A 17,957-nucleotide genomic window follows, 5' to 3' on the forward strand; every position below is an offset into this window, starting at 1 on the left:
TAATCAAAAGATTCCTCTATATCATTCACTGCCTGCAGTTAGCTAATGTCTTCGTATTGGAGCGAATGGCTGCGTTGCATTTTGTTGTCAGCCCCATCCGTGCCTATTTCCTAAGACTGGACTCGTGTCCAGCTGGTTCTCAGCATCTTCTTGTTCTGTTCATTGGAACATTCAACTTCTGTCCTTATGCTCGACTGATATTTCTGCTCCCTAGGTCTTAGTCAGACTCCTGACTTGTCTAAGTTGTTGATTTTGACATCTTCCCAGAAAATTTATGACAACTGGTTTTAGACGGCATCTTCTTTTACTTCTTGCTCCATTGCATGGAGGTAGCTCCCTGGCAGCCTCATCTTTCAGGATGAAACTGTCAACATCCCAAACTTCTGCTCTTCTCTCATCCTCCTGTATCCCTACTTCTGTCATCATAATCTTATTTCTGTCTTGTGATTGCCATGGCCAAAACTATCTACATTGGCTTCTGTAACCAAAACTAAGTATCTCTGCCCATAGACTGATTCATGAAAATTTAAAAAATCAATAACTTCCATTTACATTAACTGAACATCTCTGTTGGTCACAGTAGATCTAAGTGATACACTATATTTTATTTTTAAAAATATTTTAAGTGTTATGCATGTTTGCCTACATATATATGCACTACGCATGTACCCAGTTGTCCTCAGGGATCAGAAGAAGGTGTCAAATCCCCTGTAACTGGAGTTGCAACTGGTTGTGGTCTATCACATAGGTGCTGGAAATGAAGCCTGAGTCAGTTGCAATAGCAACAAATGCTCTCAACCACTGAGACCTTTCTCTATCTCCTGACTTCCTTTTTTATAACAGTCTCTTTTCCCCGTTGAGTTTCTATCTTCCTTTATTGGTTTTCATCCATGATTTGCTTTTATGTAGCTGCCATTACTTATCCATTCTCCACCCAGCCAGGTGCTCTATCAGGTCATTGTCTCTGGTATCTGTCTCCCTTGTTCCTAGTTCAGGGCTCCAGTCAGTGTTGAGGGTAAGTAAGGACCACTGATTTATTTCTTGAACTTGTTTCAATGATGTCGGAACCCCATGATGCCTCCTTTCTTGGTCTATTGTTTTAATTTTGCTGTATCCCACCCTCAAGTCACGTTCCCTGGAAAGTAAAGGGTTAAGGGGAAGTAAATTGCAGCTAGAGTCTGGTCATGTCTTTATTTTGCTAACAAACCCAAGTCAAAACATTGCAGACTGGAAATCTGGATTATTCATTTTTTCCCCTTGAAATGCCGAACACTCTGTGATCTAGTCTGCTGAACTGTTAACCTCCTGCCCCCTGTGCTGCCCACATTTCCAGACACCTTTGCCCTTCTTATTATCCGGTGCCCAGCACTGATGCACTTAGCTTTCATTCTTTATTATTTCTTTACAATTTCATACTTGCATCGATAAATGTTGATCATTTTAGCATATTTCTTATTGCCTTTCTTAGCTCTCTTTTTTCCACTGAAACCTTCCTGCTCCCCGATCCTACTTCTGTGCATGTGTTTGTGTGCCTGGCCCATTGAGTTTAACTATGAGCATAGGTGGGGTTATTTACTGGCATGGGACACTTACCAGTGGCTACATTGTTGAAGAAAATGGTTCCTCCCCCAGGAACCATTAACTAACAATAGACCATCAGAGAAGGGTGGAGCCTCACCAGCCCCTCTCTCATTCATGGTAAAATGATGACAGGCTCAGTCTCAGACAGACCCTGTGCAGGTAACCACAGCTGCTCTGAGTTCAAGTAGAATTACCGTGTCACATCCAGAAGACAATCAGCACAATTGCCCATCTTCTGGCTTTTATATTCTGCCTCCCTGTGTCAGCATGCACGCGTGCACACACACACACACACACACACACACACACACACACACACACCCCTTCTGCTGTGTTCCCTGAGTCCCAGAGGAGGTACAGTCAATGTCCCTTTTAGGGCTCATTACTCATCAGTCACTCGGTTAAGAGTCTCTGTGTTGACCACCACCCACCACAAATAGAAGCTTCTCTGACCAAGCTTAAGCACCCCATAATCCATGAGCACAAACATAAATATTTAGAAGATAATTCAACAGCATGTCCATTCAGCAAAACAACAGCAGTAGCTCCCCTCCCCCAGAACCTATGACCTCCTCCGACCTGGGGTTTTACCCAGGCTTACAGTCCAAGGTATGCATTCCCTCCTGTGGAGTGGGCCTCAGATCCAATCAGAAGGCAGCTGGCCACCCCCACAGCAGCCATGCCATTATTGCGCCAGTGGGTGCATCTTGTTTCGCAGGTTGTTGTAGTTTGAAAAGTTCACAGCTGGGTAAGAGTACCAGTGATTTTTCCCTCCCAGCAGTCTTCTTGGCACCTTCTAGGACTCTGAAAGCTGGCCAGCCGGGAGGAAGCTTCCAGGTCAGTTAGAGCTTGACACTCTTCAGCCTACAAAGTTCATGGTATCTTCAGCACTAGGGTCTCACCATCTAGTTCTAGTGTGCAATAAAGAGAAATGGCAATAGCCTGCGTTGTTGTGGATGGTCCCTGTGGCCTGCCTGATCAATGGCTCTTAGGAGGGCATTTCGATTTTCCCTTAATAACCAATGGCTTCTAAGAGTATTATTCACCCAATGCAAGGTGTCTCCTTTCAAATTCTTAAATTGTATGTTAATAATTAGAACTGTATAAATAATTTATAAACACATAAATTATATATTTAATAATCTTATAGAATAGTAGGTTTCCACGTGGCTTTTTCATGCCTTCCCAGTTTGAGATAAACCCCACTCCCACCCTCTTGCCTTCCCTATCCCCTTCCCAACTTTGATCTTTACTTAACTCCTTCCACCTCACTACGGCTCCCTTTTTCTCATATCACACGTTTCTAATATCCCATTCTTTTATGTTATTCATGCTGACATGGGGGACCTACTGTCTTCAGCCCTGACATGCTATTGTTGTTTTCTTCTCCGGCAATCCCCCTTCCATTCTCTTTGTAATCTTCTGCACTACAAGTACATTGAACGTTGAACCTCATAACTCTGTCCTCTATTCTCCCTCACCTTTCTGCCACTGTTCATTTTCTCAGGCTTACTGGGAGATTTCTGAAGCCTTGTGCAGTTCCTGAGTTCACCTTTCTCACTCGCATTCCAATCACTCTTGTTAGTTTACATTAACAATAAACTAGTGTTTCCCAATACTGGTTTCATTCCCGCCTCCATTTAATAAAATGCTGTTCTCGTGTTATAGCTGAACCATCTTGGACCTCTCTGAGAACTGGTCCCGAGGCCTTTAGTGCTGTTCTTGTTGCTATTGGGAGCCCTGTCTTTCCTCTTTTTTACCTTAATGTAGGCATTTGCTAACACTGTCTGTCCCTTGTTTCTCGGGGGAAGTTAAGACGATGGCACGGCCACTGCATTAATAAACACACAGCAGCTGTAGAAAACTTACAAAGACATGGAAGCTGGAGGGGGAGAGCATGAAGAAGGGGGCCAGTAGGAATAGGGGTATGAGAAGATAGTCGGATAGAATGAATACGGTCACCACGCACTGTATATAAGTACAAAAATATCAACAACTTAAAGATAACTTTTTAAAGAGCTGGGATTGTCTCTGCAGATAAAGGCAGGGCTGACTGATAAGATTTATTTAAGATCAGATGAGCTATGCTGGATGCATCCTAAGTGCTAGAATTTCTCCTTCACGGTAATGCTGTCTTCTACATTTGGATAGAGATACTTGTTGGGGATACCAATAGGCTTCCAGTTAGTCCTCCTTTTTACCACCCACCCAGTCACACTTCCAGAATCTCCAGTTGGTGAAGGCTTTGCAGATAGCCTTCATGGTGACCTGAGGAAGCCACAGGCTCCTCTGCCCATCTCCAGCTATTCAACGCCTCCACTGGCATGGTCTTCCACCATCTGCTGGACTCTCTCACTCCTAATGTTGATTCCTATGGTGTGCAGAAATTATGCCTGTTGCAATTGCTTCCTACTAACTTTAGTGATTGCCTGGGGATAAGAAGAGATGATGGGTATGTTCAGTCCACTATCATTAATCCAATGCTGGCTGCTTTTTAAGTGCTAGTTGGGTGAGCTCAGACACCTTAGCAAGGGTCCACAAAGCAGCCTAGAGTTCCATTACCACACATATTACAGGACTTGTGCAGAGTATCTGCTATGTGTCCCTTTGTCTTCACCTATGTGAATGGACACTCTAAAGGTGACAAGTGTCATGTTTCTGTTCTTAACTCTTGATAAATTCAGAGGAAAAATTGAAGCTATGTCTTTTCTAAAACACATCCTGCCCTTTATGATGGGGGAGGATAGATGAGGGCTAAGTAAGCTCTAGCCAAAGAAGGCCAGCCCAACCTCAGCCCAGTGTGGCCCATCCTGTAGGTGGCACTCCCATGTCCCTCCTCCACCCCACCCCCGCCCGGTCTCCCAGTTATATTCTTGCTTCTCCAGTTGTGGTCTGCTTTTGCCTCCAACATCAACACCTGTGCTTGTGAAACTCACCGGAATCCCTTTCCCCAAGGAGAGGTGGGACTTTTTCTGTCCCTTTTCTCTGCTCCATGCCCATCTCACCTCATTGCCTTTATACAAGCCAGGCGCTCCTCAGCTTTGATCAGACATCTCTGGGCTTTCATCCCAGGCTCCCCCTGCAGGAAGAAGCTGAGGTTGTCTCTGGGGTCACCCTTCACGTGGCTTCCTTTCCACCCCCTTCCTTGCTGCCCTTAGTCTCTGGACCTTCCTCTACCCAGCATTCCCTTGGTCTCTGGGCCTTCCCCTACCCAGCATGCCCTTCAGAGTCCTTTTATAAAGCCTTATCTCAGAAGCACTAGTGGTAGCCTGGAATTACCGACCAACTTTGCGTCCCTTCCTCAACAGCACCTTAACGAAAACCTGGCGAAGCTCACAGCCAAGTTTGAGAAGGCGACAGCAGAGAAACTCCGGTGTCAGCAAGAAGCTGAAGTGACCGCAGGCACCATCTCCCTTGCGAACCGCCTGGTGAGTCTGAGCTCTGATTACATTAGCAGTTTGTCAAGTGCCCCAGGGACTGACAAGAAGAGCTCCACTCCGGGCGACTTTGACTAGCCTTGGGGAGGTGGGCGGGGCGGCATCGAAATGTGCAGAGCTACAGGGACCTGACACCTGACAAGTAAGGGTACTTACTCAGCCTTCTCTGTTCAAAGCTGATTCCGTAAGGAGGTAGTTAGACAGAAAGGTACGCTGGACCACTAGACGGCCGTACTCTGTGGATATGCGTGGGCCAGGGAAGTTAGCCTTTTGTGAGTCAATTCCAGGGCTCCTGTCCATGTAATATTTGATCATAAGCTGTAAGATTGGGGACAGCGAAGCAGAAAGGAATGAAACTGACTGATTCTGAACATTTCCCAATGTGACCTTATTCGTGGACACCTATGTGTACACCTAAGGATATATGGGAGAGAGAAAGTCTCTGGCCTTCCTGAGAAAACAAGTCTAAATGTCAGGACAAAGGTGTTTATTGTTAGGGTATCTATTACAATATAACAAATCACCCAACCCCAAAAAAAATTAACTCAGGAGAAAGTGTAGATATTCCATCCTTGGTTGGGGTAGGAGAGAGCTGGTGTGTGTGGGGGGGGGGGGAGGGGGAACTAGAGGAAAGCACTGAAGGGGTTAAAGCGGCACTTTGTGTCCCCTGAATTTGTCTGCTAGGGCTCAGTGTTGGAGGGCTGAGTCCAGGCCATTTATTTATAAGATTCAGACTAATGATACTTCCCTTCTTGTTTCAGAGGAATGCATTAAACCAAACAGTTTAAGAAAAAAAATACCACACTAACCATCCTACAATATTTCAGTTTTGTCAGGGCAGGGCTTTGGGTAGAATTTAGCTTACTGGGTGATCTCCATGCCTGAAAAATTCAGGATTCTTCAGTCCTGGGATTGGGCTGGGCCTGGGAGTCCAGAATAATTTCACCTGCTAGGTACCTTGACAAGGTAAGGCTGGGAGGGTGGACTCAAAAGGGCCACTCTCTGTCCCCGTGAAATCTCTCTAGAAGGGCCATCAGACATGTTCCATCCCTACCCCGGGACTCTACAAGTAAGTGTCCGGAAAGACCAGAAGTGGAGTGTGGTGCTCTCATAAAACCTGGGACCAAAATGTAGCTCAGTGTCAGTTGCTTGTGCCTTAGTCCTTTAAAATAGTTACAAATTCAGGGAGGGAGATGGGTAGCTCTAATGTTTGCCCTGTGGCTGGCTCTGTGTTGTTGCTGTCCTTGAGATGGGCTCTCACTCTGCAATCTCGGCTGGTTGCAAGCACGCAAGTCTTGGGATTACGGAAGTCAGCCACCATGCCTGGCTTTGACATCCCACTTCTGATGAGAGGTCAAAGAATTTGTAGTCTTTTAAAATCCCTAATGGCTTGTGTTTCTCTCACATCCAGCAGCGGAGACTGGAGAGCAGCTTCTACTGAGTGTGATTTCTCTTCACTCTGGAGTCTTTGCAGCACCACCCTCCCCACAGAAGAGAACTATAATAAATCCCTTTCCTCCCTCATTCCAACTACAGCCATATTTCTTTAGGGAGCCATGTGTTGTAGCCAGCACTGGACTGAGCCGTGGTTTGGTGAAGCACTTATCCACATGTGTGTCTTTTGCTATTTACTCTGATGTTGCATTAAGACAGAAAATAGAGAGAGGAGGAAGGAAGGAGGTGGGGGAAATGTATAGCTCAATTAAAAACAATAAATAAATTAAAAAGTAAAAAAGACAGGTAATAGATTTTTCTCTTGAAGTAGTTTAGACCAAGAATGAGCATAGGTATGAATTCTCCACATTTTTACCCATGTCTCCCCTGTCTCGAGTTTGTGGTCTGTGGCCTGTCTCTTGTCTATTGTAGTTATCTGACCTGGACCTGTTGTCTGTCTGTCCCTAACAAAGGACTTTGTTCTGGGTTTACCGAACAGAACAGAAATCAATGGTATGGGAAAGAAATGGGAAATATTTTTCAACAGAAATCTTTAACAGAATTTTATAGGGAAGAGGTTATTTGACTGACTCAGAATAGCACTCAAAACCACACAAATCTTAGCAACCAAGAACATACTGCTTTCGGTGCGTATGGGATTTTTTTTTTAAGTTGGTTTTAACCCATTGGCTGCTTTCAGTGATAATTACATACATATACACATACACATGTATTCATACACGTACTTTATTATGGGTCAGGAGCATGGAAGTACATAATTTAGGATTAAAGCTATGTACTAGCTTGGGTTATAAAAGCTGATTATGTGGGAAGGGCAAGGCATGGTGAGGTTGGTTACATTGTTCTCATTAAGGCAGGTCAGAGTGCAACAGGCTGAGCATGTAGTAGGAGAGCTGGTTGAGTACTTAGTGCAAAACCATCTCAACGCATGTTATCAGTTTGGGTGCAAGATCGGGTAGAAAAATATGTCTCTACATTTATGGGTGGTTACAGTTACGGCTGCTGTGCAACTCTGAGATGTTCAGTTTCACCAAACAGTTTGGTTTGAAGATGACCCCCTGTGGACATGTAAGAAACTGGCCAGATCTGGCTAGCCGCCCTCCCATCAAGCTCCTTACCTGACTTCCGAAACTCGGCACAGCCTTCTCCATCAAATGGGGACTTCTCCAAATGCATTGCCATGCCAGGTTACAGGGCTGGGTGTCTGGACATACGGGCTCTGAAAGCACTCTGTCTCCACCAACATTCTGTAGAGATACTTGGACTCCACTGTTCTAGTCTAAGAACGGGACAAGGACATGCTGGGCTGGCCAATCACTTCTTGCTCTGCCAGCTCTCACAATGTATGATAGTCTTCTCCCAAGAAGAGAGATGTCTTCCAGAAATGGGCCAGGTTAGCTGAAGTATGTTCTGCAGTCTCTGGTACTTTGTATACACTAGGGTGTATACTCCTTCTTCTGTCTGAATTCACCTCTGTCTTCCCACCCACTGGGAAATTATTAGGGCACGTGGACTTGACTTTATTTTCATATCTCCAGCACTTAGGGAGATGAAAGAAGAAAATCCTAGCATGGCTTACAGACCAGGCACTATGCTGAGCGGTAACACACATGAACATGTTTGGTCCTCACAATACTCCACAGAACTGGTATAGCTGTCTCCACATGCAGAAAGGGCAGAGCCCTCCAACCTGCATCCAGAACCTGATATCATCCCACAGTCCATGTGATGCACAGAGTAGGGGCTTGTGTGCTGGAGTGTCACCTGCAGCCAGGACGTGGCTGATGGAAAGGGTGGCATGACAGAAAAGAATTTGCAATGGTTCTCTGGGACTCATGTGGACATATGGCACGTGAGCTCCGTGACTAAAGACACAGCTCTGTGGGCTCCATCTGACGCTTCTCTCTCCTTTCCACCCTTTAAATGGCAGGTTGGAGGACTCGCTTCTGAAAACGTGAGGTGGGCAGAGGCTGTGCAGAACTTCAAACGGCAGGAAAGGACATTATGTGGAGATATTCTTCTTATTACAGCTTTCGTTTCCTACTTGGGCTTCTTTACCAAAAAATACCGAAAGAGCCTCATGGATGGGACCTGGAAACCCTACCTGAACCAGCTGAAGGTATGTATGGCCTGAATCTGTCCTGACTGTGTCAGCCTGTGTGTACCACTGAGATCACATGACCATCCTAACCCAAACCTTCCAGTACTTCTTGCATACACACTGACATGCCCACTGAGTACCAAGCATGGGACATACATACTCATATCCTCTCCACTGCAGGCGGTATGATCCTCTATCCTCTGGTTCACCTAGAACCTTGTTTTGATGGGGTTCTCATGGGAACTCCATGCTCTGGTTCTTTGATGAACTCCACCTCCTGACTGACTTCCAAGTGGCAAAACCTGGGAGACACCAAAAGATGTCTCTGTTCCAGAGGGCTTTATAGGAGCAGTGGGGGAAGTTCCTTCTCTGTTCTTCCTGGCCCATTGGCATTGGGTCCCAAAAACATACAGTTTATACTCACGGCTCAGAAACACAGCTATAAAAGCCACGTTGTCATCAGTGCTCAGGTGCTCTTCCATGGGCCATGCAGATGGGCAGGCACCTCTGTGTAACTATTCCCAGACCCTCCCTCTGTATATCAAAACGAAGGAATGGGGGTGGGGAAATGATGGCTGCTGAGTAAAGGAGATTTCAAGCCTCACCTAGACCCTAGCATTCCTTTGGCACATCCTTATCACTCAGGCTCCTCAGTTCCCAAACACTAGCCAAAAATTCAGAGTGTCCTACATGCCATGCCAGTGGAACACCAAAGACATGCCAGGCCAGGATGGCTTCAGCGTATGTATTGTCCAGTGGAGGTGATCAGGTCCACAGACTTCAGCAACAGAAAGAGTGGGCACAATTCACAGCGAACCCTGAGGCGTATCCCAAACTCCACCCATAACTACAGCCCTAGAATGCAAAATGCATTTGTATAGCGATGCCTAAGGCTTCTCAGATCTACTCATAAAATTCTACCCACGTGATGATTTGCTGGACTGGTTTCAAATGGTTACAGAACTAGAAATAGCACAGATACAAGTTGAGCAGTGACTAGTGGCATTCATTGTGTTAACCAGTTGAGCTAACAGAGCAGTACTCTCATTCATCTTGAACACTTGTGATGGGAGAAAATTGGTGGAAGAACCAAGGACTGAGAGAAGATGTGTGGCTCTTAGCGGCATGGGGGGTTGGGCTTGTTTGTGATGCATGAGCATTCTTGTGCCATCGATGCCTTTGGCAGGGTCTATTGTCTGGCACTGAAACATTGCTGGAGAGCAGCTATCAATAAAGAACTGCTATTTACTTGGTTCATGATGCTGCAGTCTGCTTTGGGCCTCAGTACTTTGACATCCTATGCCAGAAGGCAGAAGAGGAAGGAAAAGTTGAGACCCAGAGAGAAAGGTGGGACCAAACTCAGGTCTGTGACCCACTTAACGGGAACTAATTCCCTCCCAAGATATCAAGGGAAGCCATTTACAGGGCAGAGCCACAATGACCAGCTCTCTGGGAGTTAAGTTCTCAACACTTGAATTTTTGGGAACACATTTGAACCACAGCAAGCAGTCTGGTGAAGTCTACGAATCCCAGAATAATGTTTTATTTGTAAGATTACAAAGAGAACATGATAAAACACATTTCTGGTTTTGCTTTATTTTATTTTGTTTTTGCTATACGTTTCAGTCTTACCTTAAACTCACAATCCTCCTGCCTCAGCCTCTACCACCATGCCTGTCTACATTAAGCATCTCAAGGGAATTCAGTCCCTTGGAATTCTTATCCTGAGATCAGAAATGTATTCCAAGTGGGGCATAATATCATATATATGTAATATATATGTAATTACAGCAGTCAGGAGGCTGAGATGATAGGATTATGAGTTCAAGGTCAGCTTGAGCTACAGAGTTAAGATGTTGGAGAGAGAGAGAGAGAGAGAGAGAGAGAGAGAGAGAGAGAGAGAGAGAGAGAGAGAGAGAGAGATTACATGATGCTATAGCATGGACCTTCTCTCCTCTTCATTTAAACTTATTTTAATTGTGGCATGATGTTCTCCCCTATAAATTTCATACTCTATAACCATGTGATTAAGTTGACAAAAACTTAAAACTCACAAAAATATCAGTGTTTTAAGTAAGTCAATGATTTTTGTGAGACAACATTCACTTCTGTCCTGGGGATCATATGACCAAAGGGCTGCCAATTGAACACGCCTTAAGGAAGAGGAGTTTAAAAAGAGTTACACAGCTTTCCAGAGGTAGCTACACAAAGCAAATTTCAAAGACAGTTGAATCAAAAAGTTTAAAGGGTATAAAGTCCAAACCTCAAAACCATTATACTAAATGGAAGTGGCCAGACACAAAAGGTCACATCTTGTATGATTCCATTTTTATTAAATATCCAAAATAAGAAAATCTATAGAGACAGAAAGCATATTAGGAATTGCCAGGAGCTTGGGGTGGAGACACACAGGGAGAAATTGTTTAATGAGCATGAGAGGTCATGAAAATACCTGGGAGTAGATTGATCGGGTTGAAGACTGTATAACACTGAGAATGTGCTATCCTCCATCAAACTGTAGGCCTTATGATGGTTCATTTTACACTATATAGAGTTTATCACTTTTTAAAGATATGTAAGTCGGTGGAAAATATTGCTTATAGAAGAATTGGGTGAACTGGGAGAGACCAAAATAGAAAAACAGAAAGAATTTTCCAGCTCTGAAGGTACACAGAGGGACGTGGGTGGAGTTCTCAGGGCTTGGGTGTGCTCCCCAGCAAGCCCCAGCAGGTGTGCTTGCTAGGGGGGGCCTTGTGATGAACAGTCTTGAGGAAGGAAGATTGATGTAGAGGGAAGGAAGCTTCCTCAGCCCTTTGCAAGCGGGTAAAGTAGGTGAGAAGAGAAAAATGGTCTATGTGTGCCAGTTCTGCCAACCCAAGAAACAGAAAAAATAGCAGAGAAGTAAATGTCCACATGGTTATGGATTGCATAAATTAAGATATAAATAATCAGACTGGCAAGATAGCTCGGTCTCCAAGCTGAACTACTTGAGTTAGACCATGGAGACCCACATAGTAGAGGGAGAGAACCAGTTCCCCCAAATTATACTTTGACTTCCACACGCATGCCATGGTACATGCACACCCACACACGTATATACGCATGCATTCACATGCAATGAGTCATTTTTTTAAAAAAGACATAAGTGAGCCGTAGAAGGGGTTTAAGATGAAGACACTGAGAAGCAAAGAGTTGGTTGCAGGATGAATCATCTATCAAGATGCTTTCCATAGCAATTACACAGCCAGGACAGCACTCTTCAGGGGCATGTTGATCTGTGCTTTTAAAGGGGTTATGTTATGTAGTAAGATACTATGTATTCTCCCCCAACAGAGGTGGGGCTTTCCACTCAGAGTATGCCTGTCACCTCTTCATCAGGTTCCCATCCCAACCACCTCAACCTTGGACCCCCTGAGGATGCTGACTGATGATGCTGATGTGGCTGCCTGGCAGAATGAGGGCCTCCCTGCAGACCGCATGTCCATGGAAAATGCCACCATCCTCATCAACTGTGAGCGCTGGCCGCTTATGGTCGACCCTCAACTGCAGGGCATCAAATGGATCAAGAGCAAGTATGGAGAAGAGCTCCGAGTCACCCAGCTTGGCCAGAAGGGGTAGGTGAATGGGCACACAAGTTGACACTGTTGCCATTTGTCTAAGAAGGAAACACTGCATGGAGCAGACTTAAGCCCTAGTGGATTTGTTTTCTCTCTGATCTCCCCATCAGGTAACCCTCCTTATTTCTTACACATTTTCCTCTCAGTTTAGGACATATTTCAGCAAGATACTTGGGTACCAGCTCTGTGCTCTTTCTCTTTAGGAATCATGTGGTTAATAGAATGACTGTAGTTCATAACTTAGTATACATTTCATAGGAAAAGAAGAATTCAATGGTCCTCCAACACAAAGAAATGGTGAATGTTTAAGGAAGCAGAAACCCTGTTTACCTTGACATTGCATAAGATATACATGAATCAAATCATCACCCTATACCCCACAAGGACGTACAACTATTACATACCATTTAAAAGGATGCTGTACTTTTTCTTATCTGGGCATACCTTATCACCATCTCTGGTGGTAATTGTCTCTTTGTCTCTTTGACAATTAATATTGGTTATCAAATAGACAATATCATAATCACCTCTGGGAATGCCTGCTGGGATTCATCTTGACTAGATTAGTTTCTGGCCATTGATTGAGGTAATTGAAGTAAGAAGACTCACCCTAAAAGTGGGTAGCACCAAGTCCCTAGGCTTGGATCCTGGACTGAATAAAATTGAGAAATCTAACTGCGGTAGTTTAAGTGAAAATGGTCCCCATAGGCTCATATGAAATGGCATTATTTGAAAGATTAGGATATGTGGCCTTGTTGGAATGGGTGTGGCCTTATTGGAGGATGTGCATCACTGGGGGTGGGCTTTGAGATTTCAGATGCTCAAGCCAGGCCCAGTGGCTCACACTCTCTTCCTGCTGCCTGCTGATCCAGATGTAGGGCTCTCAGCTACCTCCCCAGCACCATGTTAGTCTGTGTGTCATCATGTTTCCCATCATGATAATAATGGACTAATTCCCTATACTGTAAGCCAACCTCAATCAAGTGCTTTCCTTGGGCTGGAGAAATGGCTCAGCGGTTAAGAGCATTGCCTGCTCTTCCAGGGGTCCTGAGTTCAATTCCCAGCAACCACATGGTGGCTCACAACCATCTGTAATGAGGTCTGGTGCCCTCTTCTGGCCTGCAGGCACACACACCGACAGAATATTGTATACATAATAAATAAATATAAATAAATATTTTTTTTAAAAAAAGTGCTTTCCTTAATAAAAGTTGTTGTGATCATGGTGTCTTTTCACAGAGATAGAACAAAAGTTGGTTCCTGGGGCTTTGGCATTACTGTGATAAGCCTGACGGTGCTTTTGTTTGGAGGAATGTGGACTTTGGGACTGTGGGTTAGGAAAGTAGTTGAATGCTTTAAGCAGAGTTTAAGAGGCCATTCTAGAAAGAGCATGGAAGACAGTGATGCTGAGAGTGATTTGAAATATAAGGGCCTAGCTCAAGAGGTTTCAGAGAAGTAGAATCTTAAGATATGGTCTATATACCATTATTGTTGTGATATTTTGGTGATGAATGTGGCCATTTTCTGCACTTGTCCAAAACATGCCTGAGGCTAAATTGAAGAGTTTTGGATTAACAACATTGGCAAGGAGATTTCAAAACAGCCGGGTACTGGCTATGACAAATGGTTATTGGTGGCCACTCTTATGCAGATATAACGAAAAGGAACAAGCTGAACAAGGAAAAATACAAAATGTACAGTTTGAGAAGAAAGGAGGCACCAGGAAGTCCTGTGCTTCAGGAGATAAACAGATAAAGAAAGGCCTACTGCTAAATGGAATAAAGGGAGTGGTGACCTCAGGGCAAGACCCCACCCAGTCTGGCTTCTAATTGTCGAAGAAAAGCATAGGCCTGGGTGTGGTGGCACATACCTTTAATCCTACTTAGGAAACAGAGCTAGACAGAGACCAGATCAGCCTGGTCTACAAAGTGATTTCTAGGGCAGTCAAGCTTAAGTAAAAGAAACCATTGAAAACAGAGTAAACCCCAAAGCCAAGTTTATGTGGTAGTGGAGATGAAGCCCAGCGCTTGATGCATGCTAAGCAAACACTCTGTCAGCTGCGCAACAGCCCAGCTTTTCATGAAGTTCTTAATGTACCCTGAATACACACTCTGAAGGAATCCTGTCTGTGATAATACTTGTCTTAGCTTGGCTCTGGTCACCCAATAGAAGCAGATATTTGTAATGATTCCCTGCTCAGTTTGGAGTGACCTGTTGCCATTTCTGCATTTTACACAATCATTTTGATCTACGGTACTTAAAATATCATCTAAATGGAGGCCCTGTGGTATAGAGTTGCAACATTAAATTTAGAATAATTTTCTCAAACTAGGAACTCTAGCAACCCTCAGCACAAAAGAGACTAAGCCTGTTCCTATGGCTCAGATACAGAAAGCAAGTCACATACCTCTTGAAAATCTCCCAGGGACTGGAGAGATGGCTCAGTGGTTAAGAGCATTGCCTGCTCTTCCAAAGGTCCTGAGTTCAATTCCCAGCAACCACATGGTGGCTCACAACCATCTGAGATGAGGTCTGGTGCCCTCTTCTGACCTGCAGACATACACACAGACAGAATATTGTATACATAATAAATAAATATTTAAAAAAAAAAAAGAAAGAAAATCTCCCAGTCCTAAGAGCTGACATCCCTTTTCAAGCTTTTGTTTTTGATATTTAGTTACTTGGGGCTGGGGCACCTGTCCTGGAGATCAGAGGTCAACTTGCAGGAGTCAGTTCTCTCCTTTTACGGTGTGGGTTCTGTAAGTGTTTCAGCTCTGAGGGGAAACACTTCTCCAAAGCGTTACAACTCTCAGGGGAAAGACTTCCCCACTGCAAGTGTTACAGCTCTGCTCTGGTAGAAGAAGGTTTCCCCAAATTGTTACAGCTCCGAAGGGAAAGGTATCCTGGCAGCTGGGAGTCAAGGAATAATACAAAGTCACACAAACTGTGTGACTGTACAACAAAGCTCACACAAGAGATTTATAGGGAGGGAAGAATCCAGGAGGTGGCTGCCTCTGCTCAAGCAAGAAGCAGTGGAGAAATAAACAGAAGACAGGGTTTATATAGTGTTTCTTAGAGATGGAGCTTTCCAGGATGGGTGGGTGGGGATTGGTGGGATTTCAAGTCCTGAGGTTGGGCTTTTTACTCTGTAGGGCAGATAAGAGTGTTCTGTGAGTAGAACCTGACAGTTGGAAGGCCTCAGGAGAGGGGCCTGGCCACTCATGCTCCTTGAGGGTCTTACAGTTTACAGGAATCAAACTCAGCCTGTCATCATTGGTGGCAGGTGATTTCATCTGCTGAGCCATCTCACCAGACTCAAAGTCTCTTTTTCACAAGGTTTTTCTGAAATAATCCCTTTGTTGTGTGTTAACAATTTAATAAAAGTCATTTATGAGTGTTTAGGAAGACTGGAAAGCCATTGCTGGTCTTCCAGAGGACCCAAGTTCAATTCCCAGTGCCCACAGCTCACATATCATCTGTAACTCCAGTACCAAGGGATCTGATTCCTCTTCTTTCAGCCTTCACTCACACAAAAGCAAACACTACATGCAAATCATAAAAATAAATCTTTAAAAACAGACAGACAGAAAAGTATATGTTTCCTATATTTGTATAGGACTTGTAGGGCAAAAGGGCCAAGGAAAAACACCCTGACTCTGACTTAACCCCAAGACCAGGGTAAAGGAGAAACCCCTTGACCCTGACTTGACCCAAGACCAGGGAAAAGAAACAGAATCCCACCAATCTCTGAGTTTGCCTCAAGATCAGACCAAAGAATTCCACCAATCCCTAAGCCTGCTCCAAGGTCCAGCCACAAAATATCCCTCTAATCCCAGGGAACCCTGGGAAGCTCCAGTCCCCAAGAAACTCTACAGAAACTCTGTCTTCTGCTCAGTTTCCTGCTGCTTCTCATCTGAGCAGACGCAGCCACCCTTCTGGATTTTTCCCTTCTAATAAATCTCTTATGAGAGGTTTGTTGTGCAATGTGACTTTGTGGTATTCCTTGGCTCCCGATTGCCAGAATGCCTTTCCTTTCAGAGCTGTAACACTTGCATTGGGGAAACCTTCCACACTATGAGAAGGTAACACTTTCTGTTGGGGAAGCCTTTCCCTTCAGAACTGCAACACTAACGGACTCCTAAGGTGAGACTTAAAAGTAGCTATTTGTGGGTTAACTGGTGGCCTGTACCAACTTGTACTGTGAGCTAAAGGGATACAGGTTAACTGGTGGCCTGTACCATTGTACTGTGAGCTAAAGGGATACAGGGTAACTGGTGGCCTGTACCATTGTACTGTGAGCTAAAGGGATACAAGGGTAACTGGTGGCCTGTACCATTGTGCTGTGTGCTAAAGGGATACACCACGTGCCATTTTAGTGTTCTCATAAAATGGATAAAATCTATTCTTAAGTATAATGAATCTTACTTCACATGTGTTAAAAATTACTTTGGAAGAATATTCAATTTGTTGAGGAAATGCTTATATTTTATGTAAAAAAAGACTAAGGTATAAAGCAAAAGTGCCATATGAACTCAATAATATAAAAGCCAAAATTGAGTATATAATGTGGTCAGTTCTCCATACCAACAAGTTGCACAGAGAGCCAGCCATACACTTGGTACAAATTGCATCTGTACTGAACGTGTACAGACTTTCTCCCTGGTCATTAATAATCCTATGCAGCATTACACAACGTTTCTCTGAATCAAGCATTATAAATAAAAGTGTATGGAAGGCTGGCTGCAGATTGTGTGTAAACATCGTTTCATGTAAAGTGGAATAGAGCACTTATTGGTTCTGTTTTCCATGGGGCCCCAAATTAATCACCCAGTACCAAAGGACCACTCAAATAGCCAGATGTCCACAGTAAACACTGAATTGTACATAACAGGCAGAGGGATCAGGATTAATTTTCATATTCCTTTTTATTTTGTCATTTCTATTTCTAAAAGATATAAATAGTGTGTGTGTGTGTGTGTGTACGTGTGTGTGTGTGTAGCAGAAACATCATTGTAAAGTAAAGTACAATAGCTGAAGACATTTCTGGAAGCTGGGCCTCCCTGCCTGCATTGCACTTCCCTCCGAGGCACGGTGGTCTTGTTGCATTGCCCCAGATCTGTGCATTCATGAGCTCACACTGCTTAACTTGTTCCCCAGTTGCCTTCAGACCATAGAGCGTGCTCTGGAAGCTGGAGGTGTGGTGCTGATGGAGAACCTTGAGGAGACCATTGATCCTGTGCTGGGACCACTGCTTGGGAGAGAAGTCATTAAGAAAGGACGGTGAGACGCGAATGCACTGCTGCCCTGTGCACAGCACTGGTCCACTGCCCTGGGTAGAGCTGTGGAGAGGACCCCTCTAGACCTCTTCCCCTCGGCTCAGGTCTGGGAGCATTCCGAAGCTGGCCGACCTTCCTCTCCTCTAGCAGTAGGGCATATCATTGCCCTTGGATTCTGGAGAGGCTTCTAGAAGCCTGCAATTCCTCGCCCTCTTTCTACTGGCCATGGTGCACAATTTTAAAGGAACCCTATGGGGAAATGTCAAAAGCAGAAAGACTTCTAAGACAAACATTTTATTCACGCCAGATCTGTGAGGCTTGGAACTCAGCTCCCTGCCATTTTGATGACCCTTTGTGACTTTGAAGGCTTAGCAGATACAGAGAAGAAAGAGGTGGTTGGTAGGAATGAGAGAATGAGAAGAAGTAGAAGGGTTTCCATTTGATATGGTAGAAGTGCTAATTGACATGAAGCTGTGGTTGACTCTGCGGT

General features: G+C 44.5%; 1 protein-coding gene across 1 annotated transcript in view; it reads left to right on the forward strand.

Moving 5' to 3' along the window:
* The window catches only part of Dnah9 (dynein axonemal heavy chain 9), a 342,434-nt gene that overhangs the window by 253,601 nt on the left and 70,876 nt on the right, over window positions 1-17,957 (forward strand). The window contains exons 51-54 of the mRNA XM_038324554.1: window positions 4,890-5,009; window positions 8,404-8,592; window positions 11,953-12,188; window positions 17,349-17,471. Coding sequence (XP_038180482.1) covers window positions 4,890-5,009; window positions 8,404-8,592; window positions 11,953-12,188; window positions 17,349-17,471 — 668 coding nt within the window. The remainder of the gene's footprint in view (window positions 1-4,889; window positions 5,010-8,403; window positions 8,593-11,952; window positions 12,189-17,348; window positions 17,472-17,957) is intronic.

This window comes from Arvicola amphibius, chromosome 4 (genome assembly GCF_903992535.2).
Source record: "Arvicola amphibius chromosome 4, mArvAmp1.2, whole genome shotgun sequence".
Lineage (NCBI taxonomy): Eukaryota > Metazoa > Chordata > Mammalia > Rodentia > Cricetidae > Arvicola > Arvicola amphibius.